Raw genomic sequence first — 26529 nt, forward strand, 5'->3', positions numbered from 1 at the left:
CTTCTTTTAGATCAGATAGATTAGTCAGAACTCTAATTTGGAATTAAAACCACATTTGACTGAAACAACCCTCAAGACATGGGCTATGTAAAGGAACACTTCCTACTGAACATGGGACCAGCACAGAGGCAGAGCTAAGAATAAATCTACGGCCAGACTTTATTCTCACTTTGCCTACCAAAATATCTCCATCAGCATATTGTTCCTCTTTGAAAGTGTCTTTTGGAATTCCTAGAATGACACAAAAACCCAGAACCTTAGACAAAAGAGAGTAAGAATCTTAACTACTTTCAAGTTAATAAAACTAACATTAAAAATGAAGTGCTGAGGTTACATGCAGCGGCAATCTAAATCATTTCCTCAGTAGAATGTCCTGATTTAAAAAGGCAAGTGAGAGAAAAATTAAAGGAATCTATCTTGAGAAGACAATGCATAGGCAAACCAATTACATAAAGAAAACCACCCAAAGGGAGATTTTCCACAATTTAAACAGAAGAGAGAAGTTAAAACTCTGGTACTTTTCACCTGGATCTCTTGAAACACCTGAAGCAGAAACATTATGAGAAAGAAACAAATGGATAAATGGAAACTGGTCTTCCCTGGGAGATGAAATCACGCCTTATAACAAGTAATCAGCACAAAACTTTCACACAGCCAAGGAGACAGGTACTGTACTAGTAATACCACAATTAGTATCCATTCAGCTCTCCCACCATTCTAAGCTCAGAGGAACACTGCGGACCCTTCCAGTAAAGCCCAGCACTACCCTCACTCTGCTTCCACTGGAGGTGGTAACCACTGCTTCCAGCAGGAGAAGCCACAGACAGCAATAAGCAAATCCTGAAAACCCGAGATCTAGCTGGGGAGAAAGCAAAGGGAGACATAATCTTACAATGTCCTTACTGAAATCTCTCCACTCTTTGAAACCCATCAGACTCCATCCTGTACCCCCACAGGTAGCAGCTGTTTCCATACCAGAAAAGAGATGACGAATACCTGTAGCAGACTGAGAGCCTTGTCTTGGGAAACTTCTTTCATATCTGGCTTATAACTTAAATAAACTTGTTTTCTGAAGTGTTACTAAGAATAAGGTAAATATGGCACTCCAGGTCCCCCACTTTACGCTGACAGACCATTCATACCAACAGCCATCTCCTCCGAGTCCCAAAGTAAGTATTAAAGTTAAGATCCCCTGAATTAAATAAGTGCCAGTTTGTAGTCTTTAAAATTAATAAAGTTAATTAGGCAGAAAAAAGACTGAGAGCATATTATGGGGGGAAGGGGAAGGGCTTTGCTGGTATATTTTCTCTGAAAACCCCAGTTAACATTTATCATTCTGTGTGAACAGCTTTTCACGTGTATATTTAGGGACTTGAGCAGCAGAATATTGCAAACGCGGTACAGACAGTGATACATTTGCAAGGACTAAACAAACGCAATCTAATTGTGTTGGTTCAACCAAAGCCAGCTTGATGACTGAGCTCTCTAAGGACCTGGAATATAAAGCCTTGGGTTTTTTTTATTTTAATAACTGCAATTAAATTTTTGCCACTGCTGGTCACCTACGGAAATATCAAATGATGCAAGTTTTCCCCATTCTAGAAATAATGGATAACGGAATACAAGTCTTACTTCACTTGAGGAAAAAATCACAAAACGACTGAATTTAGGTTTTTCAAAATAGGGCTGAGGAAATAAAAGGGTTTGTTGTCTCTAGCTGGTTGGGTTCAAATTTCTGTAGTTCAATAACAGTCATTGCCTGGTTTTTTTTCAAACCTATATATATTCACAGTTCAAAATGCCGTAAATTAGCAAGTACATTATTTTATTTAAATATGATTAGGGAATGTGCAAAGTGACTTTTTCTTACTACATTCTCCCAGCCTTTTTGCCTCAGGAAATTTAGCAAGTGGAATTGCTGAGGTTTGTGCATACAAGACTGCTCAGTAACACTCGACAGGCTTTAAGGAGGTACATCAAGTGACGTGACCTTCTTTCTAGTTCTGTTAAAACACTGCAAACATATTTTATGGTTTTTCCAAAATATCTCTTTGCTATGACCCCTACAATGCAATGAGTTACGAGGTGACAGAACACACAGGAATGATCACTCTTTTACACAATAATTTAAGAAAATGTGCACCTTTTTACTTTTCTGTCCTCAGAAATGAGAATTCTTCAATTATTTATACCTCCCATCCACATCATTCCTATTGCATCCCTGCTCTAAAACTGATTTCTTCAAAGGAGCTGTCCTCAATGACTTCAAAATATGTTTCATGATTGCAACAGATCACCTAGGTCCCATCATGATGTGTTCCGTGAGTTCATCCTTTTTTTTTTTTTAATGTTTCAGCAGGATTTGCTACCTCAGTGATAATACAGGAAAAAAAAGTACCAGGCAATTTTTGCTAGCATAGATCACCTCCTTACAATTAAAATTATGTTCCGTCTCAGGTTTGGCTATGAAGTGTCCTCTTTTCCAGGAGTTAAAAGAGGTTTTCAGGACTACATAAGGACGAAGCCAGAAAGGATATTTCCCTAAACAGAAAGAATTCAACAACCTGACCTGAATTTCTCCATGAAAAGTTTGCAGCTGTGAAAAAAGTCTCAAGTCTCACAATTAACCTAAGCTGTCGAAGTACTGGTTTCATCTAAAACATTTTTCAGTATTATACAAGCCCAAAGAACACACACATATACAAGAAATTGCTAATGTTTGCTCCTTCACCTCACGCTCAAGTCTGCCATCCGCACCCTAGCAGAAAGATTCGATTTATTTTGTATGCCTCATCCACAGTAATATTGATTCTGAAATAATGCACTTCATGTTTACTCTTAATTCCACAATAGAGCAAACAAAGAAAAGCAAAGCCCCTATCTATCAAAGCTTTGTTCACCATAAGTTACTGATATTTGGAAACAATTACAGTGCGCTTATGATATCTCATGCTCGTCTTAAATGAGTTTATTTAAAGATAAACAACTTGCAGAAAATATTGCTTCCGATCTTCTGTGACAATGCAGCAAGGTTCACAACACTGCTACTACCAAACACACCAGAATGGGACAAAACAGTACAGGCTGGGGCGACGCATTTGTTTCCACGTCAGTTCATTTGTCTCGCTCACAGCCCTGTGTCCGCGGCTCAGCCAGAGCCTGAGAGACAGAGGGAAGCCCAGCTCCTCAGAGGCTGCTGCCAGCTCACAAAGCCAGTTAGCCGAGACTGTCATAAACTAGTCGGCCTTTTAAGGGCTACCTGTCTGCTACCAAGTGCTCGGGTTTTATTACTTAGTTAACTAGCTCGCTGCTCTGCAGAGAGCTGCACTTCAGATGGTTGCCGTGAAAGGAATGATTCTCCTCAGAGAACTCGTGCAACCATAAAGCAAAGTGCAAGAGCAGAAGATGGGAAATATTACCCATCATTAACTACTCCCCTGCATGCAACCATGACTCTTAGCGAAGTACAGCAAAATAACTATTTCATATCTGAACTGCAACCAAGCTCCATTCCTCCCTTCCCCGTTACAAGGAGCTAAGTGGTCCTTGAAAGCACGATTACATAGACAATATATCCCCTAAAAGCGTAATTAAAATTTTTATTTAGCAAAGTAATAGAACACTATCAGGAGGAGACATGGGTTTAATTCTATAATGCAGTTCAATTCCAAAACTGCAGATAATTCCAAATGCACTAAATGAAGTTACACCATTAAAACGTGGCACAAACACCCAGCCACAGCCTTTATCCATTCCCATATTTCTGATACTTAGTAAAAACGCTTCTGCCACTTGATCAAGTATGAAGTCAGGCAGACTGGTCTCACATGGAATGTTAGAGAAGTAAGAAAATCCTCATGTCCATTACAGCTAAAGACATAAACCCAGCAAAACAAAACATGCCGTGAACTCACATTAAAAAGGTTTATTCTCTACCTTTCACGCAGTGCTGTTAGGAGATGGTCAAAAAGCTGAAACCCATATTATCTGAGTAAACAAGACATTCCTTTGCTGCTGTTGTGGTTTTGAGATCATGACAGGAACCCAGAGGAAAACACAGCACACAACTCTGTTGCCAACATTCAAAGTTACGGAACCTACTTTGTTATTCAGCAGTTTCTCATTTGAATCTCACAGTAGTGGAAAACCTTTGTATGTATCCCCATTTCAAGTTGATATTAATTCAATCACAGTGCAACCAGGTGCCTAGAAAAACGATGCAGGAACTGATAACCCCCACAAAACCTCTCAGATTTGGTTTTGGGAGGTTCTAGGTTACATTCTCAGCAAGGGACTGACAGAAATCATAGCTGGAGTAGAACAACTACATCAGTACTTTGTGATCACAAGTCAAATATAAATTTTAAGGGTCTGCAAATCGTTCATAAATCAGGTAAGTGGAAAATAAATTAACCAGTCACAATATTACTTGAAAACCACAGCACTTTGGAAGGGTCAGATGCTTATTTCTCAGCCGTTCTCTATCTGCCAAAGGGTCTGAGCAATAAAGTATATTTTCAGGGAGCCTTCAGAATGCAAATTATGACCTCTCATTGCATTTCAGACGGGGCAACTCGCAGTATTTTGCATTCCTGAACGATCCAGATAATATAAATTCCTTATTACAGTCTACATGCTGGATGAAGTAGCTCTCTTCTCATTACAGTAACAACCCAGTAGGAGACACACAGCACACCAGAGCCAAAAGAGATGTGAAGGAAAGCACATTATGCCGGGATTTTGCACAAGACAGTTGCCACATAAGGGTGAAGCTTCTTCTACAGAAAAATGAATGACTAGGTTGGCATCCAATTCTCAGTTTCCACAGTTTTAAGTTCCGTGGAAGACAATGAACCTCTCAGGTCTAGATAGGTAAATTAAAAAAAAAAAAATAAATAGGAGTTTGCTAAACATCCCAAACCACAGACATCTCAGAAAGCAGTAGGATGAGAAGAATCTACAGAATGTGACTGACGTCAGTTCCACCTCTTGACAAAGGGAATGGGGGGAATTTTTACAGAGGACAAATTATCATGTGAAAATGGGAAATACACAGCATTATTTCCTTTATAACAGAAAGAATGGAGATTCAATGTTTCACATCATCCTTCAGAAATAATCACAACGCCAAATTACCATGGGCACCTGTAATCATTGCTGCAGCAAGCTATTACATTCACAGTGCGGTCACTGAAAACAGATACAATGCGAGGGAAAAAATAATTATGTAACTGTATAAGAGCAGAAATAGAATAATTGACAAAGCTGGACACACCAAATAACAGCAACACCAAAGCAATCTTCCTCATGAAAAGGAATTCACACCCTATTTCATCACTCATCAAAAAGTAATGTATACTCCAGGGCAGGGACTAAAAAAAATAATCACAATTGAGTTGTTCTCTGTAACCTAGGTTTCTACTCCAAGAGTCGCTTTAGAATTGTTTAGGTTGGAAAAGACCTTTAAGATAATCGCAGCAAACCCTTAACCCAACATAGCCAAGTCCACCACTAAAACACGTCCCTAAGCACCACATCCACATGGTTTTTAAATCCCTCCAGGGATGGCGACTCTACCATTTCGCTGTGCACATCGGCCAGTGCTTGAGAACCCTTCCAGGAAAGAAATTTTTCCTGATATCCAATCTAAACCTCCCCTGTTGCGCGTTGAGGCCATTTCCTCTCGTCCTATTGCTTTTCACTTGGCAGAAGAGACCAACACCCACCTCACTACAACCTCCTTTCAGAGAGCGATGAGGTCTCCCCTCTTCTTCAGGATAAACAATTCCAGGTCCCTCAGCTGCTCCAAGAACCCTTGTGCTCCAGACCCTTCCCCTTCTCTGGACGCGCTCCAGCCCCTCCATGTCTGTCTTGTAGTAAAGAGCCCAAAACTGAGCACAGGATTCGAGGTGCGGCCTCATCAGTTCTGAGAACAGGGGGACGATCCCTGTCCTATTCCTCCTCACCACCCCACAGCTGATCCAAGCCAGGATGCTGTTGGCCTTCTCGGCCACCTGGGCCACTGCTGGCTCACGTTCAGCTGCTGTTGACCAGCACCCCCAGGTCCTTTTCCACCAGGCAGCTTTCCAGCCGCTCTTCCCCAAGCCTGGAGCTGCCTGGGGTGGTTGTGCCCCAAGTGCAGGACTCAACGTAGCCTTATTGAAGCCCATCCCACTGGCCTCTGCCCATCGATTCAATCTGTCCAGGTCCCTCTCCAGAGCCTTCCTGCCCTCCAGCAGATCAACACTTCAATGCAACTTGGTGTCATTTTTAAGAGAACTATTTTCTGCAACTATATTCAGATCTCCACAGTGCACCCAGAGCTCACACTAAGGGCTTCCTGGCAGGAATCTGTATTCACTTCTGCAGCAGGCTGCATGAATGAAGTTCCTCCTTTGCGTCTCTAAGTGTTGTGAGAAATTAGGAGAAGTCTGATTGCTGCAATATAATTGGATTGTAGCAGTTGTAATAATAATAAAAACCTGCTAATTATGCAATCAAACTGTATCATGAGCAAACGCCTGCATATTAAAACCTTGCCAGCTTCCTATCTTAGCAATATTACGTGTCCCACTCAGACTCTTTTTTTCATTTCACTTGCTGTTAACACAAGTGCTCTATTTGGTTACAAATCTTTCCATCACTATTAGTCATCCAACAGTAGACTAATCAACTAAACAATAAAGCGATATTAAAAAGATACAGATGTTATAGAAGACTGGACCAGAAAAAAGGTCCATCATTTTTATTGTCCCACCTAGTCAGCTTGAGGCACATTGTTCTTAAGGAAGGTACAACTCAAATGAACAGCACCAAAATAAAATTTAGCCAAACAATCTCCTATTACTCTGAAAAAGACTTAAAGTCGTACTTCAGAAGAACCAGGTATCTCTATGAATGTAATTAAAATTGATTTGGCAAATGCAAGAACACTGAACTAACTGTGTTCCTTTTATTTAGCCTCTCTAACCTCACTAACCATTTAGGTCTAATTAGATATGGAAGGAGAATTTAACTACAAGTCACTGACATTTCATTAATGTCTGGTGTTCCCTTAGCAGAAAAAGAAAGCTAAGGTAATAGAATGCTATGACCAGATCTTTCTAGAACAGCAAAAAACTAACTACTAAAACAAAAACTCAGCAGACATCTCAAAAGATGGTAAACATAGAAATAACAGTCAGTTAAACCCATCATTGAATTCCCCCTACTAAAAGATTTGACTTGGCAGCTTTTCCCTCAACTCTTTTAGATGTTACAGCCCACAGAGGCCATTCCACAGCCGTGATGAGGCACAAAGGGATGTTCCTCTCTCAGTGCAGGGTCCTCATAGCTTGTTGTCATTTTGGAAGGGGAAGCAGCCTGGAGAACACAAACTCCCTGCCCTCAGGTGGCAGCGTCAGCCCCCACACTACAACAGTAAAAATAATTCACATATTTGTCTGCAGGAAGCATCCAATCCCAACTCAGCAATTCAAATGTGATGCTCTGCATCTGGGCTGGCATACCTAATTAAAATATCCCATTTGGAATGTTAGAACAGGGCAAAAGTGGGAATGCTCCTTTTTGAAGCACATTCAAGGACACACTGTCACATTCTGTTAATATCTTAGGTTCAGTTATCATGCCTGTAAGTTCACTAGAAGGAATTTTGCTTTTATATAGTACTCAGGAAACTCAAATTTCAACCACCTGCCATTCTTTCTACTTACAAGTTATTGGGAACGTACATACAATTCTCAAAAACCAGTCTTTATTCAAAAATCTGGATTCCCTTTTTGGTTGTTTCTCAGTTGTTGCACTTTCCTAGAGGAGGCATTATTCAGGAATCGCCCCGGTTCAGACCCATTTCATGCACTGCTAGAATTGCCACGGATTGACACCATATATGAGTTTCTGCGCTGGTCCTGGCAAGCACCAGTTGGCCCTGTCTGTAGCATAACCAAGCAGGGAAAAAAGTCCTTATAAACACTTGCTCCTCTCATCCCTGGGGCCGCAAGGCCAGGGCAGAGCTCTGTTTGCCAGCAGCCTCCTGGTACGCCTTGATGTAGCACTGTTCCTTTTCATTCTAACGCCCCAGCAGTCTAGTTCCCACTCATTTTCCCAAAGACAGGCAGACACCCCTCCACTGATGCAAGTTTTAGACTTTCTTCATTATTTTAAGACCAGCAACACTGACTTTCAACAAAGAATGCAGGGAGCTCTTTGTGAGCAGGTTTCCACTGTCTAGTAACTAATGCATATATAATGGTGAATTACAGTAAAGCCTTTGTACTTTTTTTTTTTCACAGCACTCTCACAGGAATACCGAGTAAGTACAGTTAATATGCAGTTTTATGACATAATTCAAAAGAATTCTTAATGAGAGCACACTCGACAATAACCGAACTCCTTAGGCAGGGATAACATCATGAAAAGACAAGGGGTTTGCCACCATATAAGAAATAATTAAAAAGCTTTTAGTGATCATTTATGTTTCACTTCTGTTAAATCTTTCATTACGTAAAAGGTAATAATACCTAGAAGTTAAGACCTTGTACTTGCAGCAAAACTCAACTCTAACTCAAAAAAAGGTGGCTCTTAAAACCTACCCAGTAAAAAGATTAAGGACAGCTTCTCTAGTGCAGCCAGGCAACCACTCGTGAAACAGTGGAACACTCGGCGCACAACAGCAAACCCCTCGATGGCTCAACATCTTGCAGAGAATAAACTCAAGAGTCAGTGCTGCTATTACCATTAATGATGGTCATAAACGCATATTTTAAATTAAAGACCGAGTTCAATTTCATACAAGTTACCCTGATAACATTAAGCACAACTGTTTAGTTAGCATCTTATTTCCTTGAGTCAAGAAAGTTTTTGGAGCTTTTCTACTGTATCACCCACTAAACCCAACAGGAGATACTGGATAAAACAGTAATTATGGCATAACTGTCAGTAATGCGATAATGAGTACAGGCACCAAAAATTTTCTGCTCATCATCTGTTTGCCATCAGCTGGTTACAGCTCCTTCATGACGTGCACTGGGATGACAGGAAACACATTGGACAGATCATCCCAATTAGCAGCACTGATTTATCCCATGTTCAGCCCAGTATTCAACATATATCCAGATATTTAAGAACATTAAGTTATATCAATTAATTTAAAAGAATTTAAGTTTTATAATTTTAATCAAAGTTACAGAAATAATTTCTACCAGCACGAGGACTGTGGATCTGCCATAACAACTGGATTTGGCCACAAGCAGTCTGAAGGCTTATTTCAATCTTCCATTAAGCTGAGCAATTACAGCATAATTTAACAAACCTTGACTGTTATTATTAACAGTTAACACTTAATAACAGTGATAGAATACAGGTAGTAAAGCAAGGGATATAGGCTTGCAAATAGACTGAGAGGTCACAACACTGACCCTGGTCCACAAGCTCTTCTGCTGCTGGAGCCATCTACAACACGCACTCCGCTGTCTGAATGGCTCTTTTTGCCCTCTCCTTGCAGGGAACACTTTAATCTCTCATATCTGAAGTCAGATTTATTCAGCTCGGCTATCAAAGCTGCAGTTACAGAATTCTTCAGGTGGCTCAAAAGGTCAAAGTCTTGCCTCTTCAGCTCAGGGCATCCTGCTGCATTTGGACCGTAAATCAAGGCCAAGAAACTTTATTTCCTCTCAGGAAAGAATGGGAAACTGTTAATTTAACAACAGCAATATCAGATGCAGCAGAAATAGCAAACAGCAGCAGTTTAGCAAATTTGCCATTCATTTCCCTTCCCACAGATCATTTCTGGGGGTAAAGAAATACTTGACATCAAGTTACCTTCTCATGCCTCATAACCAAGGCCAATATAAGCTGAGATAAACTGAAGCTATTCTTGTTTAAAGAAAATATTTATCAACATTATATACAAACATTTCCATGCTCTAATCCATGCACTTTCTCATACGACCTTTTACCTACAACACTTCAATTTGTTTGCCCTTGATTATAAATTATAAATTATAAATAAGTAGTGCATGTCAACTAAGCTCTCCTTCCCTCTCAGAGAAAAATCAACCTGAATAATTAACTACCAGAAACCTCCCCAGCTTGTTTTTGCAGCCGAAGCATACCGGGCAAGGTTAAAATTTTTCAAACTCACTATTTCATAATATAAACTTAAGACAGGATCCAACTCCACTTACAGTAGCTGTCGAAAAGAGCAATTTGTTCCATCTACTCCAGATGAGCCTTCCTCTCTGTATAAATATTGATTAGAGAAATAGCTTAGACACAATTTCTAGAGAGCTAAAGTTCATAAACCCAGTCCCTGCTACAAAGTCTGCTGCCTAGTACTGCAGACGGTATGCAATTTAGGCTGAACAAAGCTCAGCAGGAAAGCCAGTAAGTGTACGGATTCAGGACCTGCAGTTAAAGCCAGTCATAGAAAGGCAAAAGAGCAACACTAAATACAACACTGACATTTCCAGCTGGGTAGACCTGCACACTTCAGAAATCATGGATTTCACAGGCAAACTGAATAACTCTCCTAGCACCCAGAAAAGCAGCAAGCTTGCAGTCACTCTTGGTCCTCTATAAAACAGGCCCAGAGACCGGTTAAACACTTGGGGTATCGGCAGATTCATTGCTGCACCGCCACACCTGCACCTCAGGCTCAAACCCAAAGAATAAACACTTTTCAATTAGATTATGTAAACACCAAATTAAACGTAGATTCTTTGAAATCCAGCTAACATCAGTGTACTGCCCTTCCCAACCAAGTCAAGTGTGATAAACCGCTTAGCTAAAAGCATTCAATGAATCAATATTTAAAACGTGTTTACAAAGCAAAAGACACTCAACCCTTTATTTGTTACAGAGGAAGATCCTGAAGGCCAGTATTGAAAAGATCATCAGCCAGCTGGGATTACATAGAAGGGCCTGGACTCTGCAGCTGGGTTAGGAGAGACGAGATCTTCAACCCATTCAGAATCGCTCTGACCTTTACAAAGCTCCAAAATGGTAGAGAGATCACTCCACGATGATCAGCCTGAGATGCTATAGAACTCGACTTTTGATTTTAAACATTCAACACCATCCTCTGCAAAGAGGAATTTAAATTATCGTTGACCTCTTTCCAGGACACTGTTTTCTAACAGAGAAAGAAAGTTAACTGCTGATAAAACCACCTATTTGATCCTGTAGCGTTATTTATAGAGGAACACATTAGATTTCATAGAGCAAAGTAATAGATTTTACATACAATTTGGAAGCTGAGGGTTACAATTACACTTTTCTTCTATTACAGCTATTTTCACTGCCAGAGCTTACTTCTACCTCTTATAAAATCAGTTACATCCACTGACAAATTAGCTAAAAATTTTTCTACCCTATTTCAATCTATTTACTGATGATACACTAGGACAATAAAGAATAATGCTTCAGCAAGGAAAAGACTCATTCTCTATCAACACCTCTGTAGTATTTTTCATATGCCCAGCTGTGTCTGATCACATACGATCACACACACATGTAAAATCTAAGAGAAAAGGTGAATACGTTGTATTCAAAGCAGGAGATTCATCTTCAAAAGCCTAGGCCACCTTGCCTACAAAACTTGTAGGCAAGTATTCCATGCTTGCTGATGAAACAAGGTCTCTCAGCAGGGCCATTACACGCCCTTCTTCTCAGATGTCAGTTATGGTGCTTCTGACCCCAAACTGCCTCCTAGCAGGAAACAAACCAACCAATGCCAGATGGCTCTTGTGTAAACGTGTAGCAAAGATCCAGGGTTCATATTTCCATAGCATCTCGCAGCCTACGTGGTATGGAATTCAGAAAGAAGGATGTGGAGATGTTGGAACGGGTCCAGAGGAGGACTACGAAGATGATCTGAGGGCTGGAGCACCTCTGCTATGAGGACGGGCTGAGAGAGTTGGGGTTGTTCAGCCTGGAGAAGAGAAGGCTCCAAGGAGACCTATGAGCAGCCTTCCAGTACCTGAAGGGGCTACTGGAAAGCTGGGGAGGGACTGTTTACAAAGGCTTGTGGGGATAGGACGACGGGGAATGGCTTTAAATTGGAAGGGGGAAGATTTAGATTAGATATTAGGAGGAAATTCTTAATGATGAAGGTAGTAAAGCCCTGGCCCAGGTTGTCCAGGGAGGTCGTGGTTGCCCCATCCCTGGAGGTGTTCAAGGCCAGGTTGGATGGGGCTCTGAACAACCTGATCCAGTGGGAGGTGTCCCTGCCCATGGTAGGGGAGTTGGAATTGGATGGGCTTTGAGGTCCATTCCAACCCAAATCATTCTATGATTCTGTTTCTATGGTGTGCACACTCATACATAAAAACACTATTAAAGTAGACTGGTAACAGACTACATTTTAAAGTGGACACAGAAGTATATGTGATAAAACTGCTAAACTATTTGGATTTCCCCTCCACACCAATAATACATCTTGACATTAAAATAAACTTCTTGTGCAAAAACTTCTAACAGCTTAGACTGCGGGGCTGGGGGGGGAAGGGGAAGGACAAACAGTTTTCACTGGAAAAAAAAACCCTACTTTTGACATTTTCAGAGAAAAGTTTTACTCTCTTCAGCAACATTACAGCAGTGGCCCAGGTGGCCAAGAAGGCCAATGGCATCTTGGCTTGGATCAGAAACGGCGTGACCAGCAGGGCCAGGGAGGTTATCCTCCCTCTGGACCCTGCACTGGTGAGACCAAACCTCGAATCCTGTGTTCAGTTCTGGGCCCCTCACCACAAGAAGGATGTTGAGGCTCTGGAGCGAGTCCAGAGAAGAGCAACAAAGCTGGTGAGGGGGCTGGAGAACAGGCCTTATGAGGAACGGCTGAGAGAGCTGGGGGTGTTTAGCCTGGAGAAGAGGAGGCTGAGGGGAGACCTCATTGCTCTCTACAACTACCTGAAAGGAGGTTGTGGAGAGGAGGGTGCTGGGCTCTTCTCCCAAGGGACAGGGGACAGGACGAGAGGGAATGGCCTCAAGCTCCGCCAGGGGAGGTTCAGGCTTGACGTCAGGAAAAAATTTTTCGTGGAAAGGGTCATTGGGCACTGGCAGAGGCTGCCCAGGGAGGGGGTTGAGTCACCTTCCCTGAAGGGGTTTAAGGGATGGGTGGATGAGGTGCTGAGGGACATGGTTTAGTGATTGATGGGAATGGTTGGACTCGATGATCCGGTGGGTCTCTTCCAACCTGGTGATTCTATGATTCTATTACAATTACTTTGGAGAGTTTTTAAGTACTTGTAGTTTTACATTCTTCTATTCTTTTTGATCATGTCATAGCAAAGTCATTGCAGACCAATCCATTGCCCAAGAGGTCAAAATAACTCAAAGCACAGGGTTATTTAGACATACCATGTACTATTATTATTAATGCTCAAAAACAACTACTGCCTAACTCATGAAGCAGAAATAATACAGGAATAGCTAGCTTAAAATTGAAAGAAATCACTTAAAGTTAATTGCTTCTCAGTACTTTCTGTGCTCTTCCTACTGCAGCTGACCATGGAAGGCTTTCATTATTTCACATGATCAGAAACAGTATTTCATTTCATGAACATTTTATTTGGTAGTGATTGAATTCCAAGCCTTTTGTGGTTGTCCTTCTACATTGTTTTAGGGAGGTTTAGAGAAGAATAATGTTCACCCTTGCAAATAACCATCTGACCAAGAAAAGGAAAGAGAATTTCAAGTCAGTTCACAAATGAGAAAAAGAGAAAGATGAGACAGAAGGAGAAATCCTGAAATAACCAAACTGGAGCTTAAGCCTTTCTAAACTAATTTATGTCTGCAAGGAATGTCACATACAGCTGCAGCTGATACCTAAATTTCTAAAAAGCCCCACAGTAACAAATAAAGTTTGGCATTATGAAAAACTACAAGTCCGCAAAGCATCTCAGTGTCCTCAGTATTTCTGTAGAAATCTATTTAAGTCATGACTTACGAGTTGCAGTGTATATATTTTCCCAGCAGCCAACTGAGCAGATCCTGTTTCAGTAGTAGAATTAAATTTTGACTCCTCAGCTCCCCATAAAGCAGATTAAAATTACTTTTTTTAAATAGTAACAAATTCTTTGCTACAAAACCCACTTAGTTTGTATTACTACATCAAGACTAAAAAAATCTCAAACAAGGATGAAGTTAGAGTTTTACTCCGAGTCTTCCAGACGTTTAAAAGACAGTCATATACTTTTCTTTAGTTGTGTATCCACATACAACAGCAGATGCATTCATGTTTCTGCTTTCAGAATCCACACCAAAATTTTAAAGCTGTAATTACTCATATCCTCCTAGTAGAAATTTCGAATTCACTCGAAGACTGATTCCTCACTGATTCAGCCAGTGAACTTTTACACAGTTACCAAAAATGTCACTTTCTTTCAGCAAATATTCTCTCCTACTTATTTTTACTGTTAATTCATGGAGTTGAACGCCTCAATTTTGCTTAAAGGCAACTATCCAATTGTATCAACTGCATCAATACTGGTAATATTGGTTCACAGCTGCAGAAAACGGGTAATAAGAGTAATAGTTTGTTGAATGCAACTGCCAGAAAGTTGATTTTGGAGGAATACAGACCCAGCTGTGTCAGGTGTAGAGCACGGGGAGGTTTAGATTGGATACTAGAAAAAGATTCCTTATGGAGAGGGTGGTGAAGCACTGGAACAGGCTTGCCCAGGGCAGTGGCAGTTTCCAACCCTGGAGGTGTTCAAAAAGCATGTAGACAGGACTTCACGACATGGTTTAGTAGGCACGGTGGTGCCGGGCTGAAAGTTGGACCAGATGAGCTTAGAGGTCTTTTCCAACCTTAATGATTCTGTGATTCTATGGCCCAACCAACAGCATGAACGATCCCATGAAAAACAATGGGGCGTATTACAGTTTCTTGAGCCAAGATCAGCCTATCCAGAAGGCCTTAGCCCCAAGAACGCTTCAGACAAGTACAACGTTCAGAGAAAATTCCATGCAGGCCAAAACTTTAAAGAAAGAACATATTTCAAAAGTGTGTCGAGCAAACAGAACTGCTACAAAAGAAAGTCAAACTGATGCCACCAGGTCAACCACAACAGAAAGCATTTCAAGAGTCCTTTGAAAATATTTCATGTACTTCTCCAGATTCAGTCCCACCTTACAGCATCACACAGCAGCGTCAAAGCTTGAAACTGGGGGATCCCCGAGGGAAGAGGCAAGCTAACGAACGGGAGCAGACCACAGAGAACGGAGCAGAGAAAGCTGGGTCAGCCTTCTTTCCTACAGCAAGAACCGACTCTAAATGCCATCCTCCAGTTTCTGTCCCATATTCACTCCCGAAATTCAGGCTCTAATGAGCAGACAAACTGGAAAATCTTAACACTGGCAGCAGTATTAATTTCCCCCCCAAGTTTACAGCACGGCATTATGCCCATCACAGTCTGTGCCCTCTCATCTGATTCTGTCCTAATGTTGCACTGCCCATGCAAAACCTTAAAGCCCACGCTCATTTGTGCCTCACACTGCAAGTAGTTTTGCAGCAAGGAGGATGGGGTAGAGACACTGTCCAGCTGCCTTTTAACACGAGCTAGAATGTCCCTTGAGGAAGACAGGGACAATTCCATGCTGACAGTCTGTGTGTTTCCCATAACCTCTCCTTGCCAGCTCAGCTAAGAACTCGCAAAATCTCTTACAATTTAATTAAAGCAAAAGCCTCCAAGACCTCCGTACAAAAGAATCAACAAATAGAACCAAGGAAACATGCATAAAAACACAGAAACCATTTACACGCAATCGGCCTCTGCTTTGTGATAGCTCATGCATTGCTTGTTCCACTTAAACCATTCAAATCAGGTGTGTTTCACCTGGGCTTACTACAGAGTGGAGATACATGCAGTGCACAGAGCAAATTCTTCTTCCCATTACAAAACCACACTCCAATTGCCACGCAACTTCCCCAAGAAATTATAAAGTCTATTTCTCTTTTCTACTACCCCTAGTACCTTTTAACCCTTGCATACCTTGTATCTACATCTCAGAATATCAGTATCCTCAGCATGGAGGATGTGCTGTTACTATTTTTACAGCAGTTCTTCAACCACTGGCAGGAAATTGAGGAGTATTTCTGATATGTTCTGATCAGCAACAACGTTCTTTGGTGAAATTAAACTCTCCCTTCAGCCATTGCAAGTTCTGCTTGAATGAGGGCTAAAAGTAACAGATGATACAACATAGGAGACACCTCTAGATAACTGCAGGGCAGGAGACAAATGAAGATGCAACCTTTTCATTCCAACATCAAGTAAAGAACAGCTGGGGGGTTAAATTATATCCTCAAATTCACCAAGATATTAAAAGCTTGACAGTATTAACATCAACTTTCAATTTTTAAGTGAGAGAGTGTGTATTCACTAAGAAGCTACAGATTTTAACAATTTAGGGAGGGACACACCTAATATCTCATGCTTTGCTCTTCCTGCTAAAGCCTCTACTTGCCAAAACCCAATTCCAATTGCCCCTGCTCCCATTCCTTCTCAAACAACTGTTACACTACAGGATCTGGCTCCTTGACTGCAGTTTGTTAAGCAAAGGAACACCCGAAGTACATAGATTCACACTGTGAAAGTAGCTAAACAATTACACAGGGATTTTGATTACCAGAGACATTTACTGTTATTAAAAGCATTATTCAAATCTAAACATGGACTGAACATTTCACACTGTGTGCAGGCAACAGCAATGTTTTCACCTCCCAGCAGGCTACAAGTTAAGCTGCAGCTTCATGGCACAGTGTGTGGCAGGAGAATCCAACCACAGAATTATGCCATTTATCGTCCTAATTACGCCTCGGAAGCTGCTGCATTAACATCAATATCGGCACCAAACTCCAGGTGTCACCGCAAATTCTCAGGCAATGAGCAATGTCAGCATGTGAGAAACAGACAGACAGAATATTACTTCTTTCCCCCCCTTTTTTCCTGGTTGGAGAAAAAAAACTTCCTTCCGTTTAAGGATGTGCCCGAGAATGAATCAATCCTAGCCCACCATGAAAGCCTGTAAATTTTCTCAACTGAATAGGCTATTCCATACTTGTGCAAACGACTCTTTCACTCCACAGTAACATTTCTGTGCCCACTAATAAATAAAAGAAGCCACCAAACCAAGTGCACGCAGCCCAGCCAGTTTAATCAGAATAAGCACATCTGCCAGGCCCCGAAGCGAAAAGGAGCTATAGGCAAATGAATGGAAATAAGAGACCTTCTTTTTGTTTTATATACACCACTCAGGTTTGTTTACTTTGGATTTTCATTACAAATTAGAAACTTCTGTGGATTGTTACTTGAACTAGGACTATGCTTTCTTGATAGAAAAACGATGAAATACAGTCAGCTCTTCCCAGAGCCCATCAAATAATATTAAAATAGTCATCAAAAAGAAGGAGCATGATATCGTCCCACTAATTAAACCTCTACACAACTTGATTGGATTTATAGGATCATATACTATTACAAAAATAACACAGCCTTTTTGTTTAGTCCTGTTTATTCTTAGTTAATGAAAGCAAAACTCAACAGCAGTGTTCTGACTGCAGAATAATCACCTACATGGAATAAAGAAATATTATTGTGCTGTTGTTAAAGTACGCGGGACAGAAGAACAGGTCTTCTATCTAAGTCATAACAGAACCATAGCCGCCCTTGATACTCCCCCTAACTTAACGCTGTATGGAAGCCTGCATGTTAAATAGCAAAGAAGAATCAGCAAAGACAGCAATCAGTGATATTAGCCATTATTTAATGTAAAACCAGTCTGTTCACAGCCTTATACTAAAAGACAAACAAAACTTGCAGGAGGAAGTATCTCCTTGCAGAACAAAGAAGGCGTCACGTTAAAAAAGACTTCAAGTGAAACGTATTATACAGCTTGAAAACAAGAAACAGCCAGGGCGGGGAAAAGCTTTTGAATTATTAAAAGTATGAAATGATATAATTTCATTCTTACAAAGATTAAAGTAAAGCTTTGTCCTCATTTCATTCAAAGACCTTGTCTTAAATCAGAAGGAATCCCGGCTGTTGCACTCAGGGCTATATTATTCCCCCTTGTATTTTGTGAAGGAACAAATTCATTTAAGAATTTTTACAACAGCTCACACAGGTTCCACTTTTATCCTGCTGAAATGTCACTAACCAAATGTGGTTTCACAAAAGAACATAAAGGGAGACAAAAAAGGATGGAGGCGTCGTCCTGGTTCTTAATAGTTGTATGCCAATGCAAACAACTTAATTATATTTAATGTTTTATCTGTCAGCTCCTCCTGACAAAGCAAGCTGGTACTTCCATCGGAGCAGCAGCCTCTGCCACTTACTGCTTTTTCTACATTAATGTCTCATGATATTTAAAAAAAAAACAAAACAAGAACAAAGTCAGCAGTAAAAACAAAAAAAAAAAGAGAGAGAGCGAGAGAGACCAAAGAGTTATTTTGGGCCTCATTTTCTATTCCTGATGTATAGCTTAACAAATAATGTGTCAGTGTTTGATTTTATTATGGTACCGCATGACCTGCAGAATCCCAGGAGACCAGCTAAGAGGAGAGATGAACATTATTCCATTACTGAGGAAATCAATAATAGCTGTTACACGCTTTATGCAGTCTTCTGCAAAACTTTTTTATAAAACCTTAATTCTGAATTTCTATGCAAAAAAAAAAAAAAATCACAACACCAAACCTCTCGCTAGCTTCACCAAGCCAAAGAAGTGACAGCAAACTATGCTCTATTCAGGATCAAGGCCACAAGCCCCACACTTACGCATAAATACATAAAATACAAATGTAACTGGCATCCCTATGACAATGCAGGGCTGCTGTTGGGTGGGGTTTTCCCTTTCAAACAATTCTTATCTATAAATCCATACCTATTAGGAGTAACATCCATATTTTACATCTAGAAATGCTAACGTCTGAACACCTACAAAAGCGGAAAGCAGAGATAACAAGAGCTGAATGTTCTGCTGAGAGTGGGGAAAGAAAATGCTAACGGCATCGTAAGAATATTCCATACAGAAATGAAAGAATGTTAGCTTGATGCGCACTTCAAGGAGAACTCAGAAGCCAGTAACTGCCAGCAATTTTTACCATATATGTTAATTTTTCAAATGCACAGTTTAGTTTAAGGAAGAAAGTGGAATCAGAGCACAAACAACAATGGTGTGGGAATGACCTGAATAACAGAATTCTGGCCCCCTCCTTGTGACAAACTGCAAGGCAGGAAGATGTGCGAGTTTGGAGAAGAAGCCACTGTCCCAAATGCACCAGCAGGGTGGGCAACCCCTCAGACACCAGGCTGCTCCGTTTCTTTCCCTGACTGACTTTCACACCCAGTCTTGCTCCTAACCAGAGCACACAGAGCTTGCTTCATCAGCCGTCGGTTGCTATGACACTACATAAGAAAGCTGACAAGGCTTTTTCTTCACTGAACACAGACTGAGGACATTGACAGTCCTGTGACAGAGAAGCTGCAAAAACGTACACTCCAGGAGAAGCTTCCATCATAGAATCATAGAATAGTTTGTGTTCCAGCCCCCTGCCATGGGCAGGGACACCTCCCGCTGGGTCAGGCTGCCCAAGGCCCATCCAGCCTGGCCTTGAACCCCTCCAGGGATGGGGCAGCCACAGCTTCCCTGGGCAGCCTGGGCCAGGGCCTCCCCACCCACATCATGAATAAATTCCTCCTTATGTCCAGTCTAAATCTGCCCCTCTCCATTTTATCTCCACTGCCCCTCATCCTATCACTACAAGCCTTCCTGAACAGTCCCTCCCCATCCTTTGGACCATCTGGAGAACAAGACAGAATGCTGCTCAGATCCTTTACCAAGGGCAGAAAGTGGACCTTCCAGCCCCAGCTGTGTCTGAGCAAGGAACAGAACCGGCTCTGGAGCCCACTGCACTGGGAGCCACTGGGATGCTCGTGCACATTGCTGGTCAGCTCTCCAGTCCTGTGGAAGGATGCAAGGGACACACACTCTCTTCTTGAGGTCATCAAAATAAATAAACCATCATATCCACCAGGTTCAACAAAATATAATGTAAGAGGAAAAGAATTCTTTAAGAGCTACCAGAGCCAACAAAGGAGAAGGCGGGGGGGGGGGGGGGGGGGGGGGGGGGAAACAAAACCAAAAAACCAAACCACATAAAAGAACTCTAAAATATTGAACAAAAAATTTCCAAACTGTTTCTCAAACAGTACAAAATCCTGAGGGAAAGGATGGGAAGAACTGTGGACTGGAACTAAAAAAATGCAGTGCCAGTACTGCTGGTACAGTCTCCACACCAGTGCTGAGAAATGCACTTGACTCATGGCACTTAGACAGGAAAGTCTTGAACGCCATTAAGGGCAGTTCCAGACTATGAGACAGCAAGGGGAGAAAAAATAGAAACCAAGCAAAGAACAAACTCGTTTGAGTACCTGCGAGCTAACTAAGTCTTCTCAGATGGCTTCCACAGCCCCAGTGCCGTCTTCTTTGTAAGTTTTATAGTGGAAGATAAACAAGTTTTCATCACATTTCGATAAATCAAGCACAGCTGAGAATGAGTGATAACACATTCGTTCCACCAGCATCACTCAGTTGGTTTATAACAGAATTCAGAAATCATTTTGCCCATTCACAAGAAGAAAAGGATCCAGATAAAGCCTATTTTCTGGCTCCAAATATGAAAGCAGGCACTGCTGGCTTTCCTTGCACACCATCTCATTCCTTGCTGTACCAGGCACGCAAAGTGAAAACATCTGATTCAATGGCCAGGGAGCTCAGACCAGATGACAGGCAGATATTCACAGAACATGGCTTATCTCTTATCGAAGGACAGAACTGAAAATAGAAACGGTATCACCTCTTTCACAAAGAATCAGCAGTAAAGGAAAATTAACTTCACGCACAACCCTGCCTGTGGGATCTCACAGAGCCAAGAAGGAAGTATGAAGACCAGCAAATCTATGGTCTCTAAGTGATATCTCAGCCTTGCACCTAGAGCTCTCTTTCCTTCCAGTGCCACACTTTGCTGCAAATTCCAATGCAAAGTCAGCTTATTAAGCAATACAGGTTTATAACCTTCTCAAAAAAAATCCAGAGTGCGTTGTTTTATCCTATCTTGGACCCTAGTCTTGATCTGCAGAACACACGCCACTGTTATTTTACAACTGAAAGCCCAGTTTTAGTCCCTTTACTTTCAACTCCAGTCATAAGCCACTCCATTGGCTTTAATGACAAAAAAACAGGAGCTCCTGTGCGATCTGACCAATCAATGTGGAACTCATTGCCCTCCCAGGGGAGGTCCAGTCATTGTTCTAAGACACATACGTTGAAAAGCACATGAGGTGCTTCAGCTTCCAGCTGAAGGGCTGAAGCCACCCTGAAAGTTTTGCTACATGCACTCCAAAGTGTAGAACAAAGCATATTACCCACCTAATAGGTCACAAAGCTGGTGGCAATTAGTTCCATTTAATAATGGGAAAACTAAAATTGAGACGACTTATGACGAGGGAAATGAAAGCTGCATCAATTGTTGTATCACATATTTCAAATCAAATTCCTGCAACAACAAACACTAAGGTAGGAGCAAAGCCTTAACTTACTAAACACTAACCTCAAAATGTTTGAGAACGTGAAAGGATTTCATTTTCTTCCCACCTCCTGAATCTCATCCAGATCACAAGGTGCTGAATTTCGATAGACTGACTACATGCAATAATAAGCATCAGGAAAATACTGCTCAGTTTTGAAAGTTCTTAATTTTATATTTAGAACTATGATTTGAGATTTAATTTGTAATAACAGGCATTAAACCAGCCAAAGTATTGCAAGCCAGCCAGGAAGAACTTTATTTTTTCTGTAACTGTAGAGTCCTTTGGCTCAAAGTTACCCTTTGGAGAATTATAAGGCACAATGACATCTCTTAGGATGCAGAGAAGGGAGCAAGAGTAGAATACGATGACCCCCCCCCGTGATCTTATGTCTCTTCTCCCCACGTGAGGAGGGACCAGCACAACTATTAGTGCTTCTCAGGAACAAGGCAAAATAATTCACAAGCAGCAGCCCACGGGCACTGTTCTTGAAGTTCCTGCAGCGCACTTCCATGCTTGCCTACCCTTCCTATCATCAAATTTCTCCCACTGTGCATGCAACAATAGCTGAGAAGGATAGCTGCACATTATACACATGAAAAGACTGCAAACGGCTCCCTTCCCACAGATCATAGCCAGTGTTCTCCAGGTCCCAAGTGATTCAACTCCCCTGTATAATATTTGGCCTTCAATTTCCTCCTTTGTTCAACACAGTCATTACATTCATTGCAGCAGAAAAGTTAAAAGGTCAAAAGTGTATTCTGGGATGATCATAACTCATACCAGAGCAATTGCTTATATGCAATACTAGTTAAATCACCAAAAGAACTGGGTCAGACATGATCTGGGAAAAGATATTCAAGAAACATTTTGCAAGGATAAACTTAAAAATCTCAAAAAATCCTTTACAATAAAGCTACAGTCAGCACTTTGTGGCAAGTATTTTAGAACAGAGAGATGTAAGCCTAAAGAATAATAAGAATATTAATTCTCCTGCTATGTCCCAGTTTACCCCTCAGCCATTCTCAGGCTTTCACTAAAAGCACTAATCTGCCAATATTGGTAACTCTTGCAAAAACATATTGGGTTCCATGAGTTTCCAACGAAACAGAACAGAGGGGTATAATTAAGTTTTCATCATGCATCTTATTTGCTTGTCTTAATTTATTTTTGGGATTCGTTGCCTCAATGAGAACTACCTGAAACGCACTCAAGGCTAGATACTCAGAAGTTTACAGAATTTTAATGTCTTCCTGCCAGTCTGAAATCTTTGGATCCTGAGCTCACGAACAACAAGGCTCCTGGCTGCCAGCTCCTTTCTCTCAGGTTTTACGGTTCTGGAAGTGCTGAAGCCTTAGGAACTTCAGAGCTTAAATTGCCAACACCTGCTTAACACAACATCAAGCTCTTCTCCCCTGCTCTTGCTGTAACTCACAGTTCTCTATTGTACAAAACGAGATATATTTGGAATGGCTTTTGTGAAAGACTCCCTCGTCCACACTCTTATTCTGTACAGAAAGCGTTTCTATTGCTGGGTTTCACCTTTTTCCAAAGAAGGTTGAACTAAACCATGCATGGGTTTAGCGCTTACTGCATGTTCAAAAGGAGAGTTTGAAAAATGACTACTTCAATTTAGGATTTATCCTCTAGTAAATTCCACTATAACATAAGGAAACACACACACACACGATTTAACTACCTGTCAGGATCATCTCCAAGCAAAGTATTCCCCAAATAAAGGCTTTTAGTTGCACAGTCAACATGCTCCTCAGAGCAGATTGCCTGTACAGCTTAATCTGTTGTCCTCAACGTTATCCCTTACTTATTTTCATCACTTCAGTTCCTCCTCACTAAATACATGTGGACATACCGTGCACATTCTAACGCCTCCAAGAACCAGCAAAGCTCTGCAGACACCCCTACACCCTGTTATGCCAAGGAAAGATGCACAGTGTGACACAGCTGCTGGAGCTGCTGCTGTTGGATTGGAAGTGTTGCTTACAAAAAGATCCATAAAGAAGCACCGTGCTGGCAGCTGTGTCCTAACGCACCTCCTGCGCTGCCTCCTGCTCCCATGGAACCAGCCAAGGGCTGCAATCAAACGTTACGTACAACCTGCAAGGAGCAACCAGTAACAGATCTCAACACTTTCTATGGCCCAGCAGAACATCCCATTGCTGGTTTAGCTCCATCTGCACAGAACAAAGGGGATAGGGAGCTATACCTTTTGAAGCAAGTTTCATAAGAAAAGACATAACTAGACTTTCAGCATTTTTCCCCAATACACATACATCAAAATAATTCCAGATCTGTCTGATGAGCTGTTCTGCAAATACTCAGTCCAGAACTGAGAAAAGGTGCACATTACCCTTTTTTGGAAGCTCCCTCACAAGTTAAACACTCAAGCAAATCTCTGCATTTAGTTGTAACAGGAGAAAAACCTCAGCTGGCTTAAAACAACATTGCTGACTTCTGCCGCCTGAAGTTGTATCCCCTCTTTGTAAAGGCAGACTCTCGCAGTACGTTAGTGAAAACACCTGCCCCACTGAGTTAAGAGGCTTCAAGCAATGAAACCTGAAAGAATTTATAAACATTGGGAAGCACACAGAGAATAATTCAAGTTTTCAACTTACTTTGCTAGAGCACCTCCTGTACAAGAACAGGCTGAGAGAGTCTGGATTGTTCAGCCTGGAGAAGAGAAGGCTCCAAGGAGACCTTAGGGCTGAAAGGGGCTGCAGGAAAGCTGGGGAGGGGCTCTTGATCAGGGGGGCAGGGATGGGATGAGAGGGAAGGGTTTTCAGCTGCAAGAAGGGAGATTGAGATGAGATCTTGGGAAGAAATGTTTTCCTGTGAGGGGGGGAGGCCCTGGCCCAGGCTCCCCAGGGAAGCTGTGGCTGCTCCATCCCTGGAGGGGTTCAGGGCCAGGCTGGATGGGGCTTTGAGCCCCTGATCCAGTGGGAGGTGTCCCTGCCCATGGCAGGGGTGGGACTGGATGGGCTTTGAGGTCCCTTCCAACCCAAACTCTTCCATGATTCTGTGAAATGAGTTTGAAGTGATCCTTATTTATTTACAAAGACCCACATTTTGCATCCAGTTAAGAATTTTTATTTTGTACTCAACTCCACATAGTGTAAGTTATAAAATAATAGATCCGTATTGGACAAAATGGCTTATTACAGTCACATATCCAACTAACAGACTGCCACTTTTTCAGGTCTCTCCTAGGTATTTTTACTTATCTTCACAAGCAGCTCTAATATTTTTTATTTGGGGATCTCTACAGATTTAGAGACGGACAGCTGACTGGTAATACAAGCCTACTGGAAATAGACTTGTTTTCCTTGATTATTTTTGTAGGCACTGGAAGGAGGCTTCTCTGCACAAACTACAGTTAAGAAAGGAGAACAGAGGAAAAGAAAAAGAGTTTCCCAAAATAAGCCTTGAAACATTACTCTTCAAATTATTTTGTCTCAAGAACTATGCATCTCATCTGTGACCTTTTGCTTCAGCTGCACTTGGATCTTGCCATTTCATACATGAACACTGTTTGCTGTTTTAAAGAATGAAAAAGATGGAAGCTAACTATGGTATCTAGTCCTTTTTCACTTTTGACACTAAATCAAGAGTTTATGAATGCACCATAGCTAGATTTATAGACCACTATCATAATGCAGAGGTTTTAAAACAGCTTAGCATAAATCACAGAGATTGAAATCTCTCTGGATCTTATATCTCAACACAAATTTAAAATTCTGTTAACTAGGATCTTAAAGTTCATTGTTTGTTGCTAAGGCCAACAACAACGGCAAATATCATCTGTTGCACTGCAGTACAGGAATTTTTAAAGTTGGTCTCAAAATGAAAAAGGAAAAAAGTCCTTCTAATACGATTGCCATACAGTTTCTTCAGAAATACCTCAAATATTATTGCCAATGCATTCTGTCTTATACTGACCTCTGCTCACAGCCTTTGTGAAATTCTCTCCAAACTAGATTTCAGAAACCAACCATGTCTATAGCACAGAAAACCAGGAGAGAAAGCTATTTAAACTTTGCTTCATCAACTCATATTCCGCAAGCTCGGCTTACAACCAAGAAATCCAACCCAACTACTGCAATTTTACAACACAGTACAGACAAGCAGAGCAACATTTTCCAGGTACAGTCAGATTTTTACTTCATTTCCAACAATCACGTGTAACAAAAAACCAACAAACCATCAGACAAAGTTGAGGGAAACATTCATTACTTAATTTGTGTTTGTAAACTTTTATGATATCCCTACATTATCTTTTCACTTCTCCCTCAGATTACAAATAGGGTTTATTATCTTTTAAGGAATAAAATACAAACACATAGTATTCATAAGCATTTCCATATTTCAATGAGAGGGGAATCTACTCAGGCGAAAAAGCAAGAAGAAATCAGCCTCTAGCAGAGTCCAATTTTTCTCACCTCTTACTTTAATCTGTGTGATGAAGTGGTGGATGCCTGTACATTAGAAGACAACACAATCTGAATACTTACATTTAATGGTAATTTTCTTCAAATGAACTTATGGTGTCCCACTTCATTTTGATTGTCCTAAGGGTAGGGAAGTAGCAGTAAGGCAAATAAAATATAATTCTTAATAACTGCTATTAGAAAAACAGTCAAGTACTATACATATTTGGGATACAGAACTTAAAAATTGATTAATCTGATTTAAAAAAGCAACAAAATACACTTTGACAGCATGAGCACAACTGAAAACTTGGGAAACTGCAGCACTGCTAGTCTTTACTGTACTCTGTGCCTTCAACCGGTACCAGACAGGAACCATGGGGATGGGATGAAAGACAAGACAAAGGAGAAACAAGAGAAACACAGACTGCTTCATTATAAATATTTTGAAAGTCAACACCTCAAAGAGTAACCACACTTAAATCTGTAGGACAGCTATC

The 26529-nt window shown here is 41.2% G+C and overlaps 1 protein-coding gene across 2 annotated transcripts in view; it reads right to left on the reverse strand.

Annotated features, from left to right (window-relative positions):
• CLSTN2 (calsyntenin 2) overlaps window positions 1-26529 on the reverse strand; it is a 304566-nt gene that overhangs the window by 270148 nt on the left and 7889 nt on the right. The window contains exon 1 of one of the 2 annotated variants that reach the window (XM_069865031.1): window positions 10185-10230. The exons of the other annotated variant lie outside the window; for it this stretch is intronic. Coding sequence (XP_069721132.1) covers window positions 10185-10215 — 31 coding nt within the window. The 5' untranslated portion in view covers window positions 10216-10230. Of the gene's footprint in view, window positions 1-10184; window positions 10231-26529 lie in introns of those variants that run through there. 2 annotated transcript variants of the gene reach the window in all.

Source organism: Phaenicophaeus curvirostris, chromosome 10 (assembly GCF_032191515.1).
Source record: "Phaenicophaeus curvirostris isolate KB17595 chromosome 10, BPBGC_Pcur_1.0, whole genome shotgun sequence".
Classification (NCBI taxonomy): domain Eukaryota; kingdom Metazoa; phylum Chordata; class Aves; order Cuculiformes; family Cuculidae; genus Phaenicophaeus; species Phaenicophaeus curvirostris.